General features: G+C 45.1%; 1 protein-coding gene across 5 annotated transcripts in view; it reads left to right on the top strand.

Annotated features, from left to right (window-relative positions):
* The first annotated feature begins 6,359 nt into the window (after positions 1-6,359).
* MARCHF10 (membrane associated ring-CH-type finger 10) overlaps positions 6,360-24,466 on the top strand; it is a 31,210-nt gene continuing 13,103 nt past the window's right edge. Inside the window, exons 1-7 of one of the 5 annotated variants that reach the window (XM_081837775.1) lie at positions 6,360-6,486; positions 9,778-9,876; positions 15,568-15,673; positions 16,580-16,735; positions 18,446-18,623; positions 20,866-21,015; positions 22,427-23,819. In XM_081837775.1, the coding sequence (XP_081693901.1) occupies positions 15,587-15,673; positions 16,580-16,735; positions 18,446-18,623; positions 20,866-21,015; positions 22,427-23,819 (1,964 nt within the window). In that variant the 5' untranslated portion in view covers positions 6,360-6,486; positions 9,778-9,876; positions 15,568-15,586. Of the gene's footprint in view, positions 6,487-6,737; positions 6,846-9,630; positions 9,877-15,567; positions 15,674-16,579; positions 16,736-18,445; positions 18,624-20,865; positions 21,016-22,426; positions 23,820-24,466 lie in introns of those variants that run through there. The other 4 variants (XM_081837772.1, XM_081837774.1, XM_081837776.1 and 1 more) reach the window with 4 other exon arrangements.

The raw sequence follows: 24,466 nt of genomic DNA on the forward strand, positions 1-24,466 counted from the left end.
TTGTAAACTCGCAATCAGACGGCTCAAGGCGTTCTACAACAAAACCTACACAAAAGAAGAAATAAAAAAGACTGCAATTGCTGCTCTCTCACACAGCAAGCTGAGGAACTTCTAAATTCCACAAACGTATCAAGGCACCCAAACACACATTCTTAAGGTATTTGAATATGCCATACACCCTATGACAACATTTCATAATGTCTTCATAAAGTTATGCTATGCTCCATATGTGAATGGCAGATATTCACCTTGTGTAGATCGGAAAAACAAATCATGATTCAAATTGGTTCAAAAAGCAATGGTTCTATAGGAATTCAAATGGTGAGACTGAATAAGTGAGAACAAACACTTTGGATAGGGATGGTGCAAAAACAGAGAGAACAGGCCAGCGCATCCCTTTTATAAATAAAATTGTTGCAAAAAACAGTGGGATGTGTCAGAGATACCCAAGAACAATGTTTTAGAACCGAAACGCCTGCAATAATGAAGTAATTAATTGATTATTATGCAGGGGCATATGTTAGACAAGATACACATAGGAGCAATGAGATCAGTACATTATTTGAAATGTTATTAACTTATTCCCAGCCAAAACCTATTTTTCACAAAAAGAAGAAGATAAAACGCCTGGCTCACAAGTCACACAGGGCTAGGGGGAAACCATGCAGACTCATGAAATCTGCACAGGTTCCACGTTCTGCTACCTGTTCCAGCAATAAACAGGGTTGCACAAAAACAGCCCAGAGCAATAACTACCAACTAATCCATGGGTAGGCAAAGTAAGGCCCGGGGGCTGGATCTGGCCCAATCGCTTTCTAAATCCGGCCTGTGGACGGTCTGGGAATCAGCATGTTTTTACAAGTAGAATGTGTCCTTTTATTTAAAATCCATCTCAGGGTCGTTTGTGGGGCCTGCCTGGTGTTTTTACATGAGTAGAATGTGTGCTTTTATTTAAAATAGGACACTTTAAACATCCAGGTATGATTCTACTCACCTGTATCACAAAGACATCTCAATACTGACTTTCTGCATTTGTACATTAGTTTCTGTTATTTAGAAAATGTAGCTGCGATATAACAATTATCTCTCAAACCCAATTAACGTTGTTGGTGGGGGGAGGTGGCGACATGGGCATAGCCAGGATTTTTGTTGTGGGGGGAGCCAAAGTTGTTGAGGGTGGGTGTTTTTTTAAAACGATGTAATATAGAATAAGAGAACAAGAAGAACATAAGTTTAGAGAAGATTGGGAAATGTTTATGGAATATATGGGGGGGGGGATTACGTACACTTGAAAATGTTGTCAGCATTAAGATAAATTCAGCAGTGTAAGTTTTGATGGATGTAATAATGGAACACTGGTTTAGCTTATGGAAAATATGCAGGGATTTATGATATGCAAAATAAACCATGGAAAGAGAAGGGAATTCATTGATATTTTAAGGTTGTTTAACCACAGAGCCTAGGGCTTGCCGATCAGCAGGTCGACCGTTTGAATCCCCGCGACAGGGTGAGCTCCCGGTCCTTGCTCCTGCCAACCTAGCAGTTTACCTTTACCTTACCCATGACCATTAGGTCCAGTCGTGGCTCACTCTGGGGTTGCGGCGCTCATCTCGCCGGCGTACAGCTTCCGGGTCATGTGGCCAGCATGACTAAGCCGCTTCTGGCGAACCACAGCAGCACACGGAAACACCGTTTACCTTCCCGCTGGAGCGGTACCTATTTATCTACTTGCACTTTGACGTGCTTTCGAACTGCTAGGTTGGCAGGAGCAGGGACCGAGCAACAGGAGCTCACCCCGTTGCGGGGATTTGAACCGCCGACCTTCTGATCGGCAAGTCCTAGGCTCTGTGGTTTAGAGTGTTTCCCAACCTTGGGTCTCCAGCTGCTGTTGGACTACAATTCCCATCATCCCTGACCATTGGTCTTGCTAGCAAGGGATGATGGGAATTGTAGTCCAAAAACAGCTGGAGACCCAAGGTTGGGAAACACTGGACCACAGCGCCATCCGCCTAAATGTCTATCTAATACGTTTTGGAATGAATTGCTTGGGTTGTTGATCAATGGGCACCCTGAGGAAATAAATACTGTATTTATTTATTTTGCTAAAACAAAACAAATTCCTTCCAGTAGCACCTTAAAGACCAACTAAGTCAGTTCTTGGTATGAGCTTTCGTGTGCATGCACACTTCTTCAGATACACACCAAGCTCATACCAAGAACTGACTTAGTTGGTCTTTAAGGTGCTACTGGAAGGAATTTGTTTTGTTTTGACTATGGCAGACCAACACGGCTACCTATCTGTATTTATTTTGCTGTCTTCTTTGATTTTAGCACACATTTGCAAATTTATTTTAAAGTGTTACTCAGCGGGGGGGGGGGGGTTGGCTATGCGTAGCAGAAAAGGGGTTCTTTGGAAGTTTCGTTTCTCATCCCATCCTTCCCACCTAATAATTCCAGGTGAGATATATGAATTCGTTCTGCATTCTGTATTTCTGCACTTGAGCTGCACATCGGTCCCTGGCTGCGTAGAGATGATGACGACGGCTGACTTGCGCAAGCGTCTGCGCTGCAAGCCTTCGAGCAGCAATCAGAATACGAGGCTCCCCGTCCAAGATTCTCCTCTTCACTCCCAGCTCGCTCGCTCCTCTTCCCCCCGCCCCCGCGGCGCTGTCTCCGCCCAGCTCTCTGATTGGCTCATCGCTCCTACCTGACGCACCGCGCGCAGCTCCTGAGGCCCCGCCCTCCGGAGTAAGCCCCGCCCCCGGCGCAGCCTGCCACAGAGATAGAAAAATGTAGAGTAATACGAAACGGAGAGTTTTTTTAAAAAAGAAAGACAATATTCAGCAGGGTATCCCACCCCGCCGCGCTTGGGGGCCCATAGAAAGCAATGGAGAAACACGGGATATCGTTGAGCACCGTGAGCGCCCAGGATGAAAACAGAAGCAGGATCAAATATTTTGCTTTAGTTACTTATTTATTAAACTTATTGGTTGCTCATCTTCTCAAAGTCTCTGTGCGACTTGCAGGAAATTCACACAAACACACGCACACACAAAATACCATCAAGTTTTTATTTACTTATTAAGGTTATTAGTCACTTGTCACCTGAAGGTCTTCATGCAACTTGCAGCAAATACACACACACACAAAAAAAATAATAATACCGTTAAATACTTATTTATTTTATTTATTCTTACTTGTCATCTGAAGGACATTTATCAACTTATTAGTCATTTGTCAAAGCCCTTTTTGGGGGTTTGGCTACTGTTGTATGCTAGGGCTGCCATTCATTACCAGGATTTCAAAGGCGGAATTGAATTCCGGGGGAAATTTCTGAAAGGCAGTGCTTTGTCCTGGATTTTAGGGAAGTAAATTGAAAAATCAGGGTTTTCGGCATTCCTTCAAAAAAACTCAATAACTTTCAAGGTGTCCTGGTTTTTACTTTTTGAAATATATATGCTGACAGGTGAGAGCTGAGTGCAGGGTGGGGAACAAAGGGGGACAAACTACCGCAAAAGGAGCGTGATGTGTCCCCCTTCAGAGGTGTTACACCTCCCCTAACACCCAAAACTCATATCCTAAACCTCCAATGCCTTGGAGGGATATCTCTGTCAGAAAAAAAAAGGCTAAAGAGCAAACGCTACACAAATCCAGAGTGGAGTCTCTAAGACACTTGCATGGCACCTTGTACGTCTCCTTCTGTTATGTACTGAGTTGAATAGGATCCAAAATGCAGCAGTCCGATTGGTCCTAGAACAATAGGATTCAGAATGCAGCAGTCTGATTGGTCCTAGAACAATGCAGCAGTATGATTGGTCCGCAGGAGCCACCCAATCCAGCTCCAGATGGAAGTGAATACACAACCTGATTGGCCTACAGGAGAATCCCGGAATTAGCCAATCACAGGCAACCCATTGTGTAAATAATGTATATAAAGCAGATACTTTGGGGGAACATTCATTCCTCCTCACCACTATGAGCTGAATAAAGAGCATGAAATACACTCTCAACTCCGAGTATATTTCACCTTTTGTCAACTCCTTCAGCCAAGCTGGTGCCAAATGTATTGCTCTGCTGTCCTTTGAACCACATTGGTGAGGCCGTGAGTGGGGTCTTGTCGCCTGGGGAGCCCAGGACCTCCATACGCACTGCCCAGGCTGGCGCCCAAGGACGCCACTTTGGTACTGCTAACACAATGGTTCGACTTCACCCCTGGAGGTGTACTCCACTGTATTTTTAGACAGAGGGATGCTGTTGTAGGAAAATCCTTGGGCTCACTTTGGATTACAAACAAAGACGCTAGCCAAGAATATAGGAGCAAAACAGCAGCCAGTAGGCTTGATCTTTATTCAACAAGACTGCTGCAACAGCACTTCCACCCACCACATGGGAGAAGCAGGAAGAAATCCAGAACAAAGGAGGGTTCAAACTTCTATCAGTTTCCAAAATTACCAGTAACACCTATAAACCAACATCACAACTACATCATAGTTACATCACACAAGGGGAGGGCTATGTGGCAGTAACCTGAGTACAAGGGCTTGCCCCCTACCCTTCCCTGAGCTCCACTTTACACCCATCAAGTAAGACAATACTGTAGTAATATTTACAAGTTCCTGGTGCTCTTGGCCAAACAATCACACTTATTTGTCTAGGATAGGAGTGCTATCTAATTTTGAATGATCCGCTATCAACAGGTGACGATTATTCGTCTAGCATCCATCTACCAGGATGCCCAGGATTATGTCATTCCTGCAACAATGCCAACAGTGTATATATAATATATGGACACTGCATTACAAAGTTTTCTATAAACATGACATGAAGGCTGGCAACATCAACCCTGCTGTGTGGAAATCCCTTGCAGATGACCACTGCATTGCCTGGAAACAATCAGGTTGTGTACTCACAGCAGTGAACTGAGGAGACATGACAACTGGGAGGAACACCAAGAGAGAAACGCCACATTACACCTGCATCAGCGCAACCGGACGCCTTCCTCTGCCCCAGCTGCAAGAAAACATGTCTCTCCCTTATCGGTCTCTACAGCCACAGCAGGCGCTGTAACTCTCCAATGGTTTGACTTCACCCCCAATGGCGCACTTGCTCCCACTGTCTCTCAAGACCAACAGATGTGAACGACAATTACAAGGTATAATATAATATTATGTTGACAGATTAGTAGTTTACATAATGAAGACACTGAGACACCGTGCCCCCTCCGGGAGAGAGTCAGAGGGTGGCAACACAGGAGCAGGGCCTTTTCTGTAGTGGCTCCCTGCTTGTGGGGTGTTCTCCCCAGGGATGCTCACCTGGTGCCTTGATTACATATCTTTAAGTGCTGGGCGAAAAGATCCCTCTTCTCCCAAGCCCTTTGGCTAATTACACAATCTATGGCCTTTTAAGCTCTCTCTCTCTCACTCTGGTGGATTCTGGAGTTACTGTTTGTTTCTGTATTTTGTGTTTTTATTCTTTAGACTGCTCTATGGTGCACAGAAGGGATGCAGGTGGAACTGTGGGTTAAACCACAGAACCTAGGACTTGCCGATCAGAAGGTTGGCAGTTTGAATCCTCACGACGGGGTGAGCTCCCATTGCTCTGTCCCAGCTCCTGCCCACCTAGCAGTTCAAAAGCACGTCAAAGTGCAAGTAGATAAATAGGTACCGCTCCAGCGGGAAGGTAAATAGCGTTTCCGTGCGCTGCTCTGGTTCACCATAAGTGGCTTAGTCATGCTGGCCACATGTACGCTGGCTCCCTCGGCCAAGAAAGCGAGATGAGCGCCGCAACCCCAGAGTCGGCCACGACTGGACTTAATGGTCAGGGGTCCCTTTACCTTTATGGTGCACAGATGAAGGGCGGTATATGAATATACCACAGACCAAGAAATAATAAACATTGTTTTCAGACAGACACACCGCTGCCCCATCACACCAAAGCCAAAAACTATAAAACTAGAAATATCGTCCCACAGAGTTCAGCGAGGATTTCTTCCCAGGTACATGTCATAATGGTAAGAGCATTATACTTAGGGCAGTTTTCACGTGGGAGACCTGAATAAGAATAAGAATCATGAGGGATTTTTATTTTTTTATTTTTATTTTTTATGTTAAATCTCGGTTTTTGTATTTTTCTTGTGTTTCTTTTTTTACTATATTGTAACTTTTTGTTTTCTTTGTTAAAAATTTTCAATAAAATATCATTTTTTTTAAAAAAAAAGAATAAGAATCATGTTTATGCCACGTGAACTCGGCAGTCCTATCAGACAGACTCGCCGCTCTCTTGTTTTTCCTAGCTCTCTGTGCTGCTTTCACGTATTGACGCCGGGATGGAGCGCGCCTGCGTGCGCGCGCGCACTCCTCCCCGCCCCCTCTCAACCGGAACCGTGGGGGTTGCTAGGGAAACGGGAGGGACGCTGCCCGCCGGCGCTTTGGGAGGGAGGAGAGCGCGAGCGCACGTGAGGGAGGGAGGCAGCGGGGGAAAGGAAAGGTGAGGGGGGGGGAGAGGGAGGGGCTCCCTTGGGGTGGGGCGGGGGGGGGGTTGACCGACACCCCCACATTAATTCCAAGCGCCCCTTCGTCAGCCCGTTTGCGGGGCGAACGCCGGGAAATCTTCGTCCCCATTCCCGTCTATTGGAGACACTGACTGTGCCTCCCCCCCCCCGCGACGCCCACCTGAAGTGAAGGGCTGTTTCCCCCCCCCCCACGCGGGGAGAAGGGGGCGGGGCGCCCGGGTTTACACCGACCTCTTCCTCCTGTGGGGAGGCGGCTGAGGGGGAGGTCTCTTCTCCCCACGGCCCTGTTGGTGGTGGCTCCCCTTTTTGCAGAGGGAAGAAGAGCCAGGCACAGGTGGGCACAAGCAGGTGCACCACAGAGAGAGAGAGAGAGAGAGAGAGAGAGACACACACACAAACAGACACAGGCACACACACATAGAAACAGACACACACATAAAGACACAAACAGGCACACACACACACACACATATAGAAACAGACACAGACACACACACACACAAAGACACAAACAGGCGCGCGCGTGTGCACACACAAAGACGGACACAGACACACACTCACAGACAGGCACACATAGACACACACACACAGAAACACACAGGCGCGCACACACACACTCTCACAGACAGGCACACACAGACACACAGGCACACACACACACACACACACACACACACATAAAGACACAGATGGACACAGACACAGACAGGCACACACACACACACACAGACACACACAGACGCGCACACACAGAAACAGACACAGGCACACACACACATAAAGACACAGACAGGCGCGCACACACACACACACACACACAAAGACACAGATGGACACAGACACACACTCACAGACAGGCACACGCAGACACACACAGACGCACACACATAGAAACACACAGGCACACACACACACATAAAGACACAGATGGACACGGACACACACTCACAGACAGGCACACACACACACACACAGACGCACACACACATAAAGACACAGACGGATACAGACACGCACAAACAATTAGTGCCATTGCCTTCCGTTAAGAGTTTGGGTGTAATCCTTGACGCCTCCCTTTCCATGGAGGCGCAAGTTACAGCAACAGCCAAGGCGACATTTTTCCACCTTCGCTGCATCAAGCAGTTGGTCCCTTACCTTTCCCGCCCCGCCCTGGCCACAGTGATCCATGCAACGGTCACCTCCAGGCTTGACTACTGTAATTCACTCTACGCGGGGCTGCCCTTGAAGCTGTCCCAGAAACTCCAGCGGGTGCAGAATGCTGCAGCGAGGCTCCTCACGGGGTCTCTGCCATGGGAGCATATTCACCCAGTGCTTTTCCAGCTGCACCGGCTCCCGGTGGAGTCCAGGGTCAGATTTAAGGTGCTGCTTTTGACCTTTAAAGCCCTTCACGGCCTAGGACCCTCGTACCTCAGGGACCGCCTCTCCTGGTATGCCCCACGGAGAGCCTCAAGGTCCATAAATAGCAACACCCTAGTGGTCCCAGGCCCTAAGGAAGTTAGATTGGCTTCAACCAGAGCCAGGGCCTTTTCAACTCAGGTGGAACGCTCTGCCTCATGAGATCAGGGCCCTGCAGGATCTGATTTCTTTCCGCAGGGCCTGTAAGACAGAGTTGTTCCGCCTGGCCTTTGGCTTGGAGCCAATTTGATTCCCTCCCTCTCTTTCTTTTTTCTTTTCCTTCTCCTGCGATGAGGCTACATTTTAATATTTTAATGTTCCATTATTTTAATGTTGTATTTTATTTTTGTTTTTAAGTTGTAATCATTCATCTTGTTTTTATTATTGCTTGTAAGCCGCTCTGAGCCTGGCCTTGGCTGGGGAGGGTGGGGTATAAATAAAAAATTATTATTATTATTAAACACACACTCACAGACAGGCACACACACACACAAACAGACACAGGCACACACAGAAAAAGACACAGGCGTGTGCGCGCACACACACACACACACACACACACGATACACCCTGCTGGGGAGCAGCCTCTGGTCCAAATTACACAGTTCCCCTATATTATATAAAATGTTTTTTACGCAGCCATTTTTATATATGTGAGGGAAACTCAATCCCCTTCCCAATTATTTTTTTTGGGGGGGGGCACAGGACGGAGTCGCCTTCCCATCTTCTAAGCAGCTTGGACACCCTCTTCCTCCCTACCCCAGGCTCTCCCCGCAACTCTGTTCTGTAAAATATGAGCACAATCAGCGGTTCTTCTCCTAATATGCCTAGGTGTCCCCACTTAGGATGTTTCATATCACAAATGGGTCCCGGAGATGTTGCAAAAGGGTAGCTCGCAACAGCTTTTTAACAAACCAGGTTTTCCTTGGGAAAGGTGAAAGTTGGTTAAAGGGGAGGGGGGGTTAGGTGTTCATGAACAGCGCTGGTTCCATAATAAGCGCCACTCTAGAAGCATCGCTCAGTCTATCCAAGCTCCTCTTCCCTCCCAGCCTCAGTTGTATGCAGGGTTAAAAGAGAGACTTGCATCTTCTGCTTCTTTGGCAAACTTAGTGACCCCAAATCCTCTCCACTGTACCATAAATTCTGCTACCCATGGCTGCCAGAATGTCTTTCTGTACTAGTAAAGTTCTTGTTAAAATCTCATTTTCTTCTTCTGAGTTATTTCTATCTCATTGAAAGTGGTTTTGCAACTAATTTAGTGACAACTCTGGCAATTACCTTTCAATACAGCAACCAGGGGTGAACTATGCTGTATCTACAAACTTGTATTAATTGAGCCAGCATTGACTTACCAAATGGATAGCACCCATGATAATTAAATTCCTTGGGCTCAAGATATGCTATCCAAATATTCTCAATTTCCAAACTTTATAAACTTGTATTTTATCTAGTTCTTGGTGTGCTTATCCTGCATGTTATAGTCACATTTTTATGATGCAAAATGTATGTCTTTTTCTCATGGCATTATTCATTGCCGTAATCTCTAGGGCCAACTTATAGCAGTGTTTATTGAGCATCTTGCTCAGTTTAGTAACTCTGGACAGAAATATCTGTTAGGGGAGTTGTTTCCACCTGTGACATGTCATAGTTCTTGGAATATTGTTAAGTCACTGGAAGAGCCAAGGGAAACAGAATGTTTAGACTTCAGAGAACCATAGTACCTGGTTGACTTAAACGCCCTATCTGCCTTCTCTCTTATTTAATCGTCTTTCGTTTTTTTCCCATGCCCTTTCCTCCCCTCTCTGTTTCCCTTTCCTTCTCCCTCCTCCCTTTCCTTTTGTTGTACATAGTGTGGCAAACCTGCCTCCAGAGAACCAATTCTGCACAGTAGAGCGCCGCAATGAGAGGGCAACAGCAGCTGCAGTGATCCTGAGCGTGAGTGCTTTAGAGTAAGGCAGAGGTTTTCAACCATTTTGGGTCCACGGCTCCCTTGACCAATTAAATTCTTCCTTTGGCACCCCTGTGGGGCTCAGGAGCCCAGTTATGTCACCCCTTGCCTGCAGAGCTGGCAGCCCCTCACCCCTTTTCGAACCCTCCCTTGTAGAGTGTTCCCTCAACCTCCTCTCCTCTCCCCTCTCCTTGGGAGTCCTCTGGGCAGCCACAGCTGCTGCCCCTGGTCTCTGAGCTGCACCCCCTGCCCCAAATAAAGGTGCCTCTTCACTCTGCCCCACAGGGGCCTGGGGAAACAACCCCTGGCCAGCCCCTGAGGCACCATGCGCCTGGGAAGCTTGTAGCTAGGGCTGCTGCAAAAAACAGCTGTGCAAGCCTTTGGGAGTCAGAGATGCGAGAGGGTATCAGAGGAGGAAGGGAAAATAAGAGAGACAGAGGACAGTGGTGCCCTCAGCACCCCTGACCCTCATTCCAGGCACCACAGGGTGCCACGGCGCACTGGTTGAAAACCACTGGATTAAGGAGCACAGAAAAGCAAATTGGAACAATTAACGAGTTGCAGAGGTTCCAGCACCCATTAACAAACTATGACCCTTATTGCGTGGAACTGAACTAAGGCGCAGGAGAATGGATCGATGGTTTCCTTTTCCATAGTTGCTTGAAGTGGAGGAAATATTTTTGGTTAAACATTTTTCATTTCTAAATTATCTTAGTATCACAGCATTGTGGCTCTGAGTTAGAGAAGCATGAGATCAGCAGAAGGTTGTATGTCACCGAGAAACAGTGACTAACTGCTGCAATACTATATCCACTTTCTTGGGAATGAGCATCGTTGAACTCTGGAACTTACATATGAGTAGCATATATAGGATTGCCCTGCAATTGTTCATAGGTTACCATATGGAATCCCATGGAATACTACATGGGTAACTCAAGGAGTAAAGTCATAGGATTGTACATGTGCTATTAAGTTTTTGTTCCAGTTCTATGTGGAGATACCTGCTTTCACGTGTATTTTTGTTTACTGGGTCATGTACACAAAAGTACATTTTATAATACCTAATCGTTTGAGTTTCCGTTAATAAAGGAATATCTTAAGATCACTTTACCTAAACAGGAGTCTCAGACATGGCAGTTATTTTAGTTCTGAACTCTTTGTCAATCTGAATGTTTCATTTCAAAATAATGCCAGACAGGGTTTCATTTTTCATTTTTCACTGTGTTTCATTTTAAATAAGCAAAGACCTTACAAATATGTGTTAATGTTAATTAAAGTTAAGTAAAAACTAGGAAATAATACCTTCAGCACATTATATTACATTAGTACACCTAACAACAAAAAGTAACCAAAATCATTACTTCTATATCCCTGTATGTTTTTCTATTATTTACTAAATAGCCACCCTTTTTACCAACAAAATAAAGAGTTAATTATACCAGACATGGATTTACCTTAGCATTCATCAGCTGTCATTTATGGATGCAATTTGATATTTGTTCTTTGGTCTCAAAGGCCTTGTCACAGTATGGCTGTATTTTCAGCACTTCCAGTCACTTAGCCTGAGCTATGTCAGTTCAAACTTAGGGCAGGGATTATGAAACATACAGGAAGGTCTGCTTTTTATCTTCTTAGGCAGACAAGTGTTTGAAGAAGTCTGAGCCATAATACGCCCTCTTGACTCTTGCCCTTGTTGGCTAATGAATAGTAAGTCATTGGACATTGGCTAGCCTTATTAGCATGGTAGAAAGAGCATCTTTGTCAGAGGAGGTCTTTCCCCTTCTTTGACAGAGGCAAACACATTTTAGAAAACCCTACTGACCTAGTTAATCATACGGCAGTTTCAAATATGCCTGGGGGTGGGCATAGTATTCAGATTGATGGTGGCTGATGAACCGAATACACTTTTAAATGAAACTAATAATGTGGATCCATTTCAGAATGGTTTCAGACCCAGTTTTGATCCTGAGACTTCTTGTTGCCAATCCATGCTAGAGAGAAGAGGGTAGATTTTGCAAGGCGCCTTAAAAAATAATAAGGCAGGTGCCTGGTGAACAAAACTTGGGAGTTCCACAATCTGGGGCTACCACATAAAAAGCCCTATTAGGGACAATTACCAGGGACCTGGGACTGCAGAAAAGTTGGCCAAACTTTACATTCTGGTAAGGCTTCCCCCTTCAGTTGCTGGTGAATATGGATTGCATGTCAAATAAGTAGCTGAACTAGGACAACTGACCTCTGTGGCCACGATCCAAATATTGCTTTAAGAACACAGTTAATTTATGGACGTTCTGGCTTTCCCACAGATTTACTGCTATGCCATCAGTTTAGATTTGAAAATGTTGGTAAAAATTGCTCAGCGTGATCCCTATATGCTTGGTAGGTAAAGGTAGAGGGACTCCTGACCAGCTTCCGGGTCATGTGGCCAGCATGACTAAGCCGCTTCTGGTGAACCAGAGCAGCGCACGGAAACGGCGTTTACCTTCCCGCCAGAGCGGTACCTATTTATCTACTTGCGCTTTGGTGTGCTTTGGAACTGCTAGGTTGGCAGGAGCAGGGACCGAGCAACGGGAGCTCACCCCATCGCGGGGATTCGAACCACTGACTTTCTGATCGGCAAGTCCTAGGTTCTATGGTTTAACCCACAGCGCCACCCGCTTGGTGGCAAGATAAATTGCCATCCAGGCAGCCTGGGCAACTCATTCACCACCTTTAACCCCAATGTGTCCAGGAACCCAACAAAACGATAATTTGATAATCTAGGGAATGAAGAGTGTCCAGCTTGGAAAAGCTGCCAGGAAGCAGTAGAAATGAGCTGAAGCTGAACAAGTCTAAGACTAGCAATGAACCATGGGGATCCCTGCAAACACCACAGATTACCTAAAGCCAGGAATTCAAGGCTTGTGATATTGTGAAAAAGTTCCTAAGTAAACAGATGATTCAGTTGAGAGCATTCTTGCTCTAGCTTGGTGCCAGTGTCTGGAAGTTGTTCTCATGCGGTATTATTGAGACTTAAAGGCTTCGCTAAAAATTGCCGCATAACCGTTGTGTAATGAACAATGTTGGTGGTGTTATAGTTGCTGATACCATTCAAGGGATATCACAGCCATGGTCATTGGCAAGTAAATGGCAAGTCCCTAGGACGAAATGACTTTTTGTGTTCACTCTCTTATAAATGGTATATTAGCCTGATTTAGAAACAGGCCTTCTCTGTAAGCAGTGACACAGATGCAACAGATATAGCCCTTCTTTTTAGAATACCCTCTTCCCACTGCTACACGGGAAGCATCCAGAATAGGATGCTAAAGAATGCTAAGAACACATATTGTGCATGTCCTTGACATTGCTTATGGTTTGATGCCGATTTTATTTAGCTAGATTGTGTATTTTTATCTTTATTTGATTTTTATATATCTTTATCATTTTAGCGTTGGAATTTTATTGGGTGAACTGCTTCAGGGTTCCTTAAATGGGAGGCAGTCTACATTGTTTTAATAAATAAAAAATCAGAATTTCTTTCTCTCTGCCCGCATTGCATTTGCTGTGAGGATAAATTACAAGATGTATAAATTATTTGGCAGAATTGAATAGAAGTAGTTTTATATTAATTGTGTTACTCTTAATACTTCTACGCTCTGACATAGATAGATACATTAAATCAGTGCTTTTTTCGGCGGGGGGGGGGGGGTACGCAGGGGTACGCATCCCCCTAAACATTTTGTGAATCTAAGTTTGGCCCTATTGAGGGGCAGTATTTCAATATGAGTAGGAAAATGAGAGTACCCCTAAAAAATGTTTTAAGAAAAAAAGCACTGTATTAAATAGTATAATTTATGCATCTACCCATGTCACAGTATAGATAATAATTTATTTTTCTTTATATTAAAAACAACAAACTTTAATTGTAAGAAATAAGGTTTGTTCTGCTTGGAGCCAAACAGCAGCATCCTTTTCGACCTTACCTGTTTTCAAAATGATGCCCTAGAGAATACGGAGTCAATCAAACTACCTTCCTTCTGTTGTCTGGGATATCACTCTGGGTGATCTTTGCTAAGTATTTGCTAAATGTATTTTGCCTTTTAAAATTGATAGTCACCCTCCATTTATTATTAATTATCACCACCACCACCACCACCACCATTATTAATTTATTACCCGCTGTTCACCCTAAGATCGCAAGGCAAATTACAACAATTTAAAATGCCACATTAAAAACACTTTATCTGGATCACTGGTGGGCAGTCTAGAGTTTGTTGTTGTTTAGTCGTGTCTGACTCTTCATGACCCCATGGACCAGAGCATGTCAGGCACTCCTGTCTTCCACTGCCTCCTGCAGTTTGGTCAAACTCATGCTGGTAGCTTCGAGAACACTGTCCAACCATCTCGTCCTCTGTCGTCCCCTTCTCCTTGTGCCCTCCATCTTTCCCAACATCAGGTTCTTTTCCAGGGAGTCTTCTCTTCTCATGAGGTGGCCAAAGGATTGGAGCCTCAGCTTCAGGATCTGTCCTTCCAGTGAGCACTCAGGGCTGATTTCCTTCAGAATGGATAGGTTTGATCTTCTTGCATATCTGGGACTCTCAAGAGTCTCCTCCAGCACCATAATTCAAAAGCATCAATTCTTTGGCGATCAGCCTTCTTTATGGTCCAGCTCTCACTTCCATACATCACTACTGGGAAAACCATAGCTTTAACTATAGAGACCTTTGTTGGCAAGGTGATGTCTCTGCTTTTTGAGATGCTGTCTAGGTTTGTCATTGCTTTTTTCCCAAGAAGAAGGCCTCATTTCATGTTGGCATCAGAGAAAGGGAAAGGGGAGTGGCAGAGACAAAGGGGGTGGAGGGGTAGCAGAAACAGAGAGCAAAGGCCTATCCTGCCCACTTTTGGCTCCAGCCCCACCCACCACCAGCCTGAATGCAAGGGATAGATTCTCCCCATGGGAATGTGGCCCTCAAGAGAAAAAAGGTTCCCCTCCCCTAATCTTGATAGTTCACCCCGTTCCTTAAAGTGTTAGCCCAGACAGCCATGAGACTTGCAATCTTATTTAGGAAATTAAGTTTGGCCCTTTGCTAACCTGACATCAACATATTAATGAAAGTTTAGATCTAGAGATAATTGATTTTACTGCCCATTGGGAACCAGCTAAATATTGGCTCAGGAAATCACAGGGTTTTTTTAAGGTCACCCATATATATATATATATGCTGTAGGTTGTGTCTACTGAGTCTTTTGGCCTCAAGTTGTAGCTTGTGTATTTACAGGCCAGAGCTGATTCCCGGAACTGACCTGAATCCTGTAATTATGCACCTTGTAACTTCTTTCAAAAACAAGATTATTATTTTCAGATAAGGCAGTAATGTGCTTGTGCGTTCCCTGCTTTGTGCTTTAGTGTGTGTATGCATCTGTGAAAGACTGCAAGCTCACATTTTTCTTTTAAATGGGTTTTGATTTGCGCTCCATCTCTAAGCCTTAAAATACCATTAAACACCCTAGCAATATTGCTATATTTTAGGTTGGGCTTCCTTTCTGGTTTAAATTGGAATCTGGTGGCTAACTTCCAAAAGTTTAAAGGATAACATCAGCTTACTGGTTTGGGAGCTGCTTTTGCATCCCATCGTAATCAGATGTTGACTATGAAGGGGAGAGAATGCCCTAAGATCAACACCTGCTTTCTGACAGTCTGTTTTATCTGTAGGTTTTCCTGAAGTACTGCCATGTACGAAGCAAAAGAAAGACAGAAGTTTATCAGTGATGCTCAGTACCTGAGAGAGATGCAGCACAAGATGGATTCAGAGTATCAGGTAGGGCCGTTTATCCACCGTGTTGCCTTTTTTCATGAAGAACGTAAACACAAAGCTACGAGGGATGAGGCTAACTTCATCAGGTGCACCATCATTTAAGTCCAGGGCCGGATTTAGGTTTGATGAGGCCCTTAGCTCCTGAAAGTAATGGGGCCCTTTATATGCCCAGTTGTCCTTTGCTTTTGGAACAGACTATTGGAACAGATTAAGTCTGAGAACCAAGGTACCACTGTATGTAAAGGTAAAGGTAAAGGGACCCCTGACCATTAGCTCCAATTGTTGCCGACTCTGGGGTTGCGACGCTCATCTCGCTTTATTGGCCGAAGAAGCCGGCGTACAGCTTCTGGGTCATGTGGCCAGCATGACTAAGCCGCTTCTGGCGAACCAGAGCAGCGCATGAAAATGCCGTTTACCTTCCCGCCGGAGCGGTACCTATTTATCTACTTGCACTTTGACGTGCTTTTGAACTGCTAGGTTGGCAGGAGCAGGGACCGTGCAACGGGAGCTCACCCCATTGCGGGGATTCGAACTGCTGACCTTCTGATCGGTAAGTCCTAGGCTCTGTGGTTTAACCCACTGCACCACCCATGTCCCATACCATTGTATATAGAAAAGAGCAAATTAGTGATATTTTAGGGAGCAGGCTAGCAGGCAGGGCCCATTACTTACATCATAGGAGCCTACACAACACAAAACACTGTTGCTGTATGTAGGTTTTATTTTATTTATTTTTTATCTCATATTTTGTAAATGTACATCCAGGTTTTTTCCCCTTTAATTTTTTTGGGGGGCCCCCAAGAGAGCGGGGCCCTAAGCTATAGCTTGTTCAGCTTATACGTAAATCCAGCACTGTTTTAAGTCCCTCACATAAACCTCTTTTCAGACAAAGTTGTGCTTGTTTCTTAGGCTTGCCTGAGAAAACAAGAACAGACTAAAGAGCAGTCTGAGAAGAAACGAGAGCAACATGCCAGACAAGAACTGAGACAGACAAATATATCGTCCATCTCTGCTGTGCGTACTTATGAAAGGCCATGGATTTCCAGAGTCCCCACTAATAGACAGGTAGCTATTTGTTAATTTCAGAGATAAAAATCAGGTACAAGAGAAGAGTAATCTGATAATGCCCCCAGCCACTCCAGCGTTCAGGATTGCCTCAACCCATCTGGTTGTTAAACAAAGAACATATCAGGAAAAGGAGCTCAATAGGAAAAAAAAATATGGCTGCTAGGAATTTGTTATCTAATTTTTTTTCCATGTAAGTATCTGTGACAAATAAGATGCGCTGTATAACATTTATATTTATCCTGGGGACTGGGTGATTATTCATATGCTTTCATCAAGCGTTTACTTTTTGGAGAAATACTCTAGTATATACTTAATTAGCTTTTCTTTGCCTTCTGAACCAACACGCCAGCATGCAAATGTGCATATCTATCTACTGTTTTATCTGCTCTTTGCAAAGCCTTTATTATTTCCTTAACATCTGCATTCATCATTTCCTTAACATCTGCATTCATTGTACAGTTTTGAAAATGAAATAGGCTAATTTTTCACATTTGCCTAATTTAATACAGTACCCCTCTGCTGACAGCAGAGTAAAAGTTAATCTATTCACACCGTGAACCCTTAAACAAGCCTATCTCGGCTTGAATGCGAGTGGAGGAAAGATCTGATCGAATGCAATTGAACACTGGTGAGGGTTCATCATCCAGCCCACCTAGTGGCAGTGAAGGCAGCAAAGAAGGCATACTTTTCTGCTTCATTGCATCCTCACTATGCCACCCAGTAGAGCTTTTCCGGGTACAGTGGTACCTCGGGTTACAAACGCTTTGGGTTACACGTTTTCAGGTTGTGGACCACGGGAAACCCGGAAATACCGGAAAGGGTTACTTCCAGACTTCGCCGCTCGTGCATGCACAAAAGCGCCAAATCGCGTCATGTGCGTGCGCAGACGTGGCACTGCAGGTTACGAACGCTGCGAGTTGTGGACGGGTCTCCGTCATGGATTACGTCCGCAACCCAAGGTTCCACTGTAGTGTGAAGCCCCTTAACAGTCTGGCCCGAAGGAGGTGGTAGAACCAGTGGTAGCTCACTGTGACTTGTTTGCAAATCATTTTGAGGACAAAATCACTTGCATCCACTGGGATCTGTTATAGCAGATGAATCTCAAAGGGTGTCCAGAGCACTGTCTTGTCCTGTTGTGTTGGGTGAGTTTCAGTTAGTAAGGCTGGAAGATATGGACAAGGTGCTTGGATTGGTCAGGGTGAATACTTGCACTCTCAACCCTTTCCCCTCTTGGCTGATAAAAACTAGCAGGCAGGGGACAGCTGACTGGACCAGGGTGGTGATACCTCCTTGCCAGAGGGTGTGGTCCAACAACAAATCAGGAAAACTTCCCTGGACTCAGAAAATCTAAGTAACTACCGGCCAGTTGCTTATCTCCCTTTTGGGGCAAGGTTCTTGAGCTGTGGACTAGATCCAGGCGCTCTTGGAGGAAACTGATATTTTAGATCCATTTCAATAGGGAACCTATGTAAGGACTCTATATGTGCTCTTGGATACCCCATAAGGGCAATTTTTGTTTACAACACTGGAATTCACAAAAATCAAATTCTTCAGGCATCTCTAGTACAGAGTGCTACTCACTACTGAGTAGCCACAATAAGCTCCTAGACATCGAAGGCTAAATAAGAGGCTTCTTCTACTGGGATGTAGCTTTTGCATTGGTAAAGAAGATTCTGTTAATAAATTAACTAATTTTCGCCTTGGCAGACCTCCTCCGAAGAATCTTCTGGATGTGAACTGAAATCTGCTATTAAGCCTCTTGGGAACAAAGGAGAAGCTAAATTTCCTGCCATTGACAAAACATCTGTTAAGCAGAAGCAGAAATCAAGCACATGCTCCAAAAAAACAGAAAAAAGTGGACCTGGCCCCAAAAAAGATTTTTCAGGTGTGTATGGAGAAAGTTCTCAGCTATTCATTGAAAGAAACGGATGCGTGGAGCTGGAGCCAGTGATGTTCACAAGCTCAAGGGGTCCTAGAGAGGGCATAGATATTTGAAGGCTTCTAGGTGAGCAGGCAGGGACACAGGTGGCGCTGTGGGTTAAACCACAGAGCCTAGGACTTGCCGATCAGAAGGTCGGCGGTTCGAATTCTCGCAACGGGGTGAGCTCCTATTGCTCGGTCCCTGCTCCTGCCAACCTAGCAGTTCGAAAGCACGAAGTGCAAGTAGATAAATAGGTACCGCTTTGGCAGGAAGGTAAACGGCGTTTCCGTGCGCTGCTCTGGTTTGCCAGAAGCGGCTTAGTCATGCTGGCCACATGACCCGGAAGCTGTACGCCGGCTCCCTTGGCCAATTACGCGAGATGAGCGCTGCAACCCCAGAGTCGGCCACAACTGGACCTAATGGTCAGGGGTGCCTTTACCTTTTTCTTTAGGTGAGCAGGCAAGGATTGGAGTCGAAAGAGTCAAATCCAATAAGGCAGCCAAACCCAGCTCAGTACAGATGTTACAGAGCTGCTCTTGCTGACAGATGTATCTGAACTGGAAGATTTTGTTCAACCTGCTGTAGGCAGAGTTAAGCTCCCTCTGATGGAGGAGGTTTGCAGGAGGAGATGCTGTTAGATCCGTCTTTGGATTCCTTCGCGAAACCTTAAATGCAAAGCCCCTTTCATCATCTGAGGCTATTTCACCGGTGGCAACCTCTCCTGCACAGAGATAACTGGGGCACAGCTAATCATCCCCTGGGGACGCTTGATATGGACTGCTGCACTACATTACGCAGGGCGTTGTTTCTGATGAATGTTCAGAAACAACAAATACTTCAAAACACGGTCATTGGATTGCTAGCTGGGAACCAGGAGTGGTAAATTTATGTATGCCACCTCCCAGTGGAGTTCCAAGCGCAAATCAAAGTTTGGTTTCAACTTCTGCCCCAGACAGTTTGAGACCCCTGTGGGATGGCTTTCTGCCACATGAACTTGCCTAAGTATTATGCTCATCCTCAGGGATTCTTCTCTGCTCCCCCATCATCACTACCAGAAGTTAGGTAGGTGATCGCTAGAGATGGGACCTTTTAATTGCAGTGTCCAATTTTTAGAACTCCCTCACAAGGGAGGATTGCCTGGTGTCAAGCCTTATTTATTTTTAGTGCCTTTAAATCCACCCAAGTCTTTTAGATTGATCAGTTTGTTTGTTTTAAGACTGGAACAGTATTGATTTTTACTGCTGTGCTGTTTGACAGAACAAACTTAGTTGGTCTCTAACAAACTTAGTTGGTCTTTAAGGTGCTATTCTGGGACGCGGGTGGCACTGTGGGTTAAACCACAGAGCCTAGGACTTGCCAATCAGAAGTTTGGCGGTTCGAATCCCCGTGACGGGGTGAGCTCCCGCTGCTCGGTCCCTGCTTCTGCCAACCTAGCAGTTCGAAAGCACGTCAAAGTGCAAGTAGATAAATAGGTACCGCTCCGGCGGGAAAGTAAACGGCGTTTCCGTGCACTGCTCTGGTTCGTCAGAAGCGGCTTAGTCATGCTGGCCACATGTAAGCCGGCTCCCTCAGCCAATAAAGCGAGATGAGCGTCGCAACCCCAGAGTCGGTCACGACTGGACCTAATAGTCAGGGGTCCCTTTACCTTGAAGGTGCTACTGGAAGGAATTTTTAAATTTTGTTTCAACTATGGCATATCAACATGGCTACCTACCTGTAACTAGAACAATTGAGGTGGACAGCCTGTCTCAAACAAGCTTTTCTCAGTTGTGCTCACACTCTGCCCCTGCCTTACCTTCTACTGCCTTCCACCCCCTTACCTTAGAGAAAGAGTATCTCACCTTGGGGAAGAGGTAACAAAAAAGAATAGCTTTGAAACATGCCCTATTCTTCTACATGCCCCCACTCACCTTGCCCCTCTGTTTTAGCATTACCATGCAGGGAGGAAATAAAAACCCAGGATTTAGAAAGCACAGATGGTTTAAGAGAACAGTTTTAAGTCCTTGCAAATTCACTCATGGAAAGTGAAGTTTTACATATAGAAAGTGCAAGCTAAGACATGTACTCCCTGTGCCGTGTCCCGTGTGCAAATGTTATGCAGTCTCATATATATTGTACTCTCTTACAACTTAGTCTCTAAGGACCCATGATTCATAAGCCAGAGGTTCCTTAAAAAAATATATTTGCATAAAACAATGTTTATCAGCTTTCCAGAAGCCAATTTTATCAAGAAGACAGCGATTGAACCAGAGAAGTTTTCTGGAAAACACAGACACTGAGAATATGAAAAGAGTGGAAGGAAGAGGGAGGAAAACACCAGTGCTACATGGAATAGCAAAGACTACCAAGAGTGCTGGTGAGAAACTCTTTTTCTGCATTGCATTAAGTTTATACCTCCTGTTCATAGAAGGCACCCCTGGTCCAGAGCTCCATCTTTGTTTCATGGCATATGTGGAACTATTATGTGCGCGAGTTCTTCCCTGATTGAAGCTGAAGTTGTTTAGATTGAATTCAAAGGAGAGTTTGGTTTGAACACCAAAGCTGCTGCACCTTGATATTGGCCTTTTGTTGAAGTGGTTTGAGAGATCACAGCTCAGCTGGTTGAAAAGTGTGCATGGAGCGCCAGCGATACAAAGGCCTCGTCTGTGGACAAGGAAAGGCTCCGTGCATGCAGTGGGGATCTACCATGTATGTAGAGAGGAGAACAAGAAATGAGGCTTAGCTTGTTCTCACTGCCATGTGTGTGCGTGTGTGTGTCTGTATACACAAACACACACATATGCAGATACTTAAAATCATTAATGGGCAAGCAGCTGCTATTAGAAGCTGCTAAAACAAATGAAACAGGCTTCTACCCCCCCTTTGCCAGCCCCCTTTTGTAAAGTTCCCAAAATACTGATTCTGGATCAGAGCTAATAAGAATAAGGCATCACTGTTTTGTATCTATTATTATTATTATTATTTATACCCTGCCCTCCCCGACCGAGACTGGGCTCAGGGCGGCTAACACCAAATATACAAAATACATTACAAACACAAAATCAAACGATTAGTTTAAAATACAATTCAAAACACATTTAAAATCAAAATAAAATTAAGTGGGAACCCACGAGTCATAACCGTAGGGGTAAGGAATTAAAATTTCACCAGGCCCGGCCATTTGTGCTGGTCCCATATGGGCTGATAGAAATAGCCAAAGAGGCCACTTACATAGAAGGACACTGTACACAGATGTCTTTGCAAGAGGCAAACAGAAAGGTTTATTTTAAGGCAATACAGTGAGTTCATGGTGAAGAAGGGAACTGAAGCTGTGTTTTTTCAAGCATAGTCCATTGGACTATGCTGAATCTATAAACAACAACAAACCATACAGGTGTCTTTTTCCAATGAGCCTTACAGGGTTTGGATAAATCATTGGAAAAGCCTTCTTCTCCAAAGAGCACTCCGCTTCTTTCATTAGGGAGATTCAAAGAAAAGATAGTTCTCTCTCCCATTTTGCAGGAAGCCCCAATTTGGCAAAAGGCAAAAAGGAAGCCTCACTCCATTTCCAGATACCACATCTATTAATTTAAGGAGCAGTATAACCATTTTTAAAGAAATTGTTTGGGGTGGGGGGCTTAAGGGGAGGAGCCATGCAATCCCCAGGTGGATCTGGGGGATATATTTGCCACTGGTGGCTCTTGTGTGATCAGTTTGTGGACATCACTAAAATTGAATAAAGTGTTTTGGCAAAGAAATTCTGAAAGCAACTCTTGCTCTCAATGCAGACTCGCAGGATGTCACAGGACAAAGAAGTGGCCCTGTTCTCAAGACTAAGAAGAAAGCTCCAGAAAAGAGGACCTTAATCCAGACCTCTAAACTAAACATAGACAGCAAAAGCCTAGACAGGGATCTCAAAAAAGGAAATGTTCTAACAGCAGCTCAGCAGCCCCCAACTACCGTGATGGACTCTACTGTTCAGGTTGCTAATGGTCCTTTGTTATCAAGTGAGCCAAGCAACTCCAACCTTCCCCCCATTAAAAATACCCCCATAAGGCCCAGAGAAGACGATTTTTATGCACTGTTGTGTGCAAATGTGGAAGGTTCTACCGAAGAGAATGATGACACTGAAGACGTTAACGAGATAGAAGAAGAGTTTCTTTCCTATGATATCAGCAAGTCTCCTCCTCCTGATCCGAACAACAGAGTCAGTGGGATGCCCGTCGCACAGGCCGAGCAGCCGAACTGTGAGATAGGAGTTGCGGGTGACATTAGGCGGGCTGAGCTTTCCCACAGATTACCACGGCAACACAGTGGAGCAGTGGAGGCAGCAGCTGAACAACCTTCAGCGGGCCAAAGGAAGACCAGAGACCAAAGGAACCCTCACGCTCTTGAAGAAAACAACCTTTCGGAAGAGGCCCACAGAAACGAAGGTGAGGATTCCAAAAGCCCACATGCTGAAAGCAGACCCAGGAGTGCAGCAGCCAATGAGACCATTGGCAATTTAAGTTCTACAGAAGACTGGTCAGGGAACAATGGCTGTGGTAGAGAGAGACAAGGTTTTGAGAGCAATCAAAGATGTTACACTGGACTCATTAGTTCAGCTAGGCCAGCAGTTCAGAGGGCTCCTATGCGTCCCGCATTTAATATCCCAGGATCCTTAGCACAACCTATAAACAGAACTGAAACGACAAGCAATGTGGATGTTGCCGCAGCTTCTATGCAAACCACAGAGCTGAGTGGAAGCCCCAGGTTCACTGTCCGTAGACAGCTATCTCCTATAAGAATCAGGGAGTCCTTTTCAGCTACTGAAAGTTGTCAGTCTTCATCACCTACAATCAGCACCTTTGAGGATAGTAGTCTGCTGGAAGATAGTATAAGCAATGGTCTAAGCAGCCTTTCCCCAAGCACCACTTCTCACGATGAAGACAATTTTCTGAATTCCCACAGCTCCTCCTCATCCACAGATTCTTCCCACCCATCTCTTTTCCGGGCAAACTTCACAGCACATCTTCACATGGCTGGCCCTCTCCCCGATCAAGTACCAATTTTCTTGACAGTATCTGATTTGCGAAATCAGAGCAGTTTCGTGAGCAGTGCAACCACTTGCAGTTCACCAAGCATGAAGGAGATTAGTAAGCCCGAGACAGACCCTGAGAAGCTAAAGAAGTTGCAAGAGAGGTAAGTAGTATATAATTGGAGGGGCAGTTATGACAAATGTACTTTTTCACTCTCAAGACACGGAGGGGAATTTGCCACGGACGTCCTTTGCCTGGTCTAAAGCCATTTTGAGGCAGTTAAAGACCTGTACTTAGTGCTAGAGTTCAACCCAGGAAACTTTGGAATGGGATAATGTCTGTTTCTATTTATTTATTTTCGGCATTTATAAAATGCCATTCACCAGTAGCCCAAGGGCACGGCACCTACATAGATAAGACAATATAACATCAAAATATAAAACGTTTAAAATCGTGATTAAAACAGCATTTAACAGAAGGAGCTGACAAGCTTCCAACAGCACAGTCTGTGCAGCCCTATCCTTCTGCAAATGCCCAACTAAGAGGTCCATCTTTAGTTGCTGATTAAAGGACTATAGTGTCAGAACAAGATGCACCTCTTATACCTACAGCTGGGGGGCCACTACCAATAAGTCACTCTCATAGGCCACTGTTGCCCATACCTCACTTTGTGCTGGAATTGTAAGAAAAGCCTCTCTTGCTGGTCATAATAACCGAGCAGATTGATACAGGAGCTCTTTTAGATATTTGGGGCCCAGGTTCTGTGGGACTTTATCATTCAGCACTGAATGGAGTAGGCCTCCAGGGTTG

The sequence above is a fragment of the Podarcis erhardii genome (genome assembly GCF_964252035.2).
Source record: "Podarcis erhardii genome assembly, chromosome: 13".
Lineage (NCBI taxonomy): Eukaryota > Metazoa > Chordata > Lepidosauria > Squamata > Lacertidae > Podarcis > Podarcis erhardii.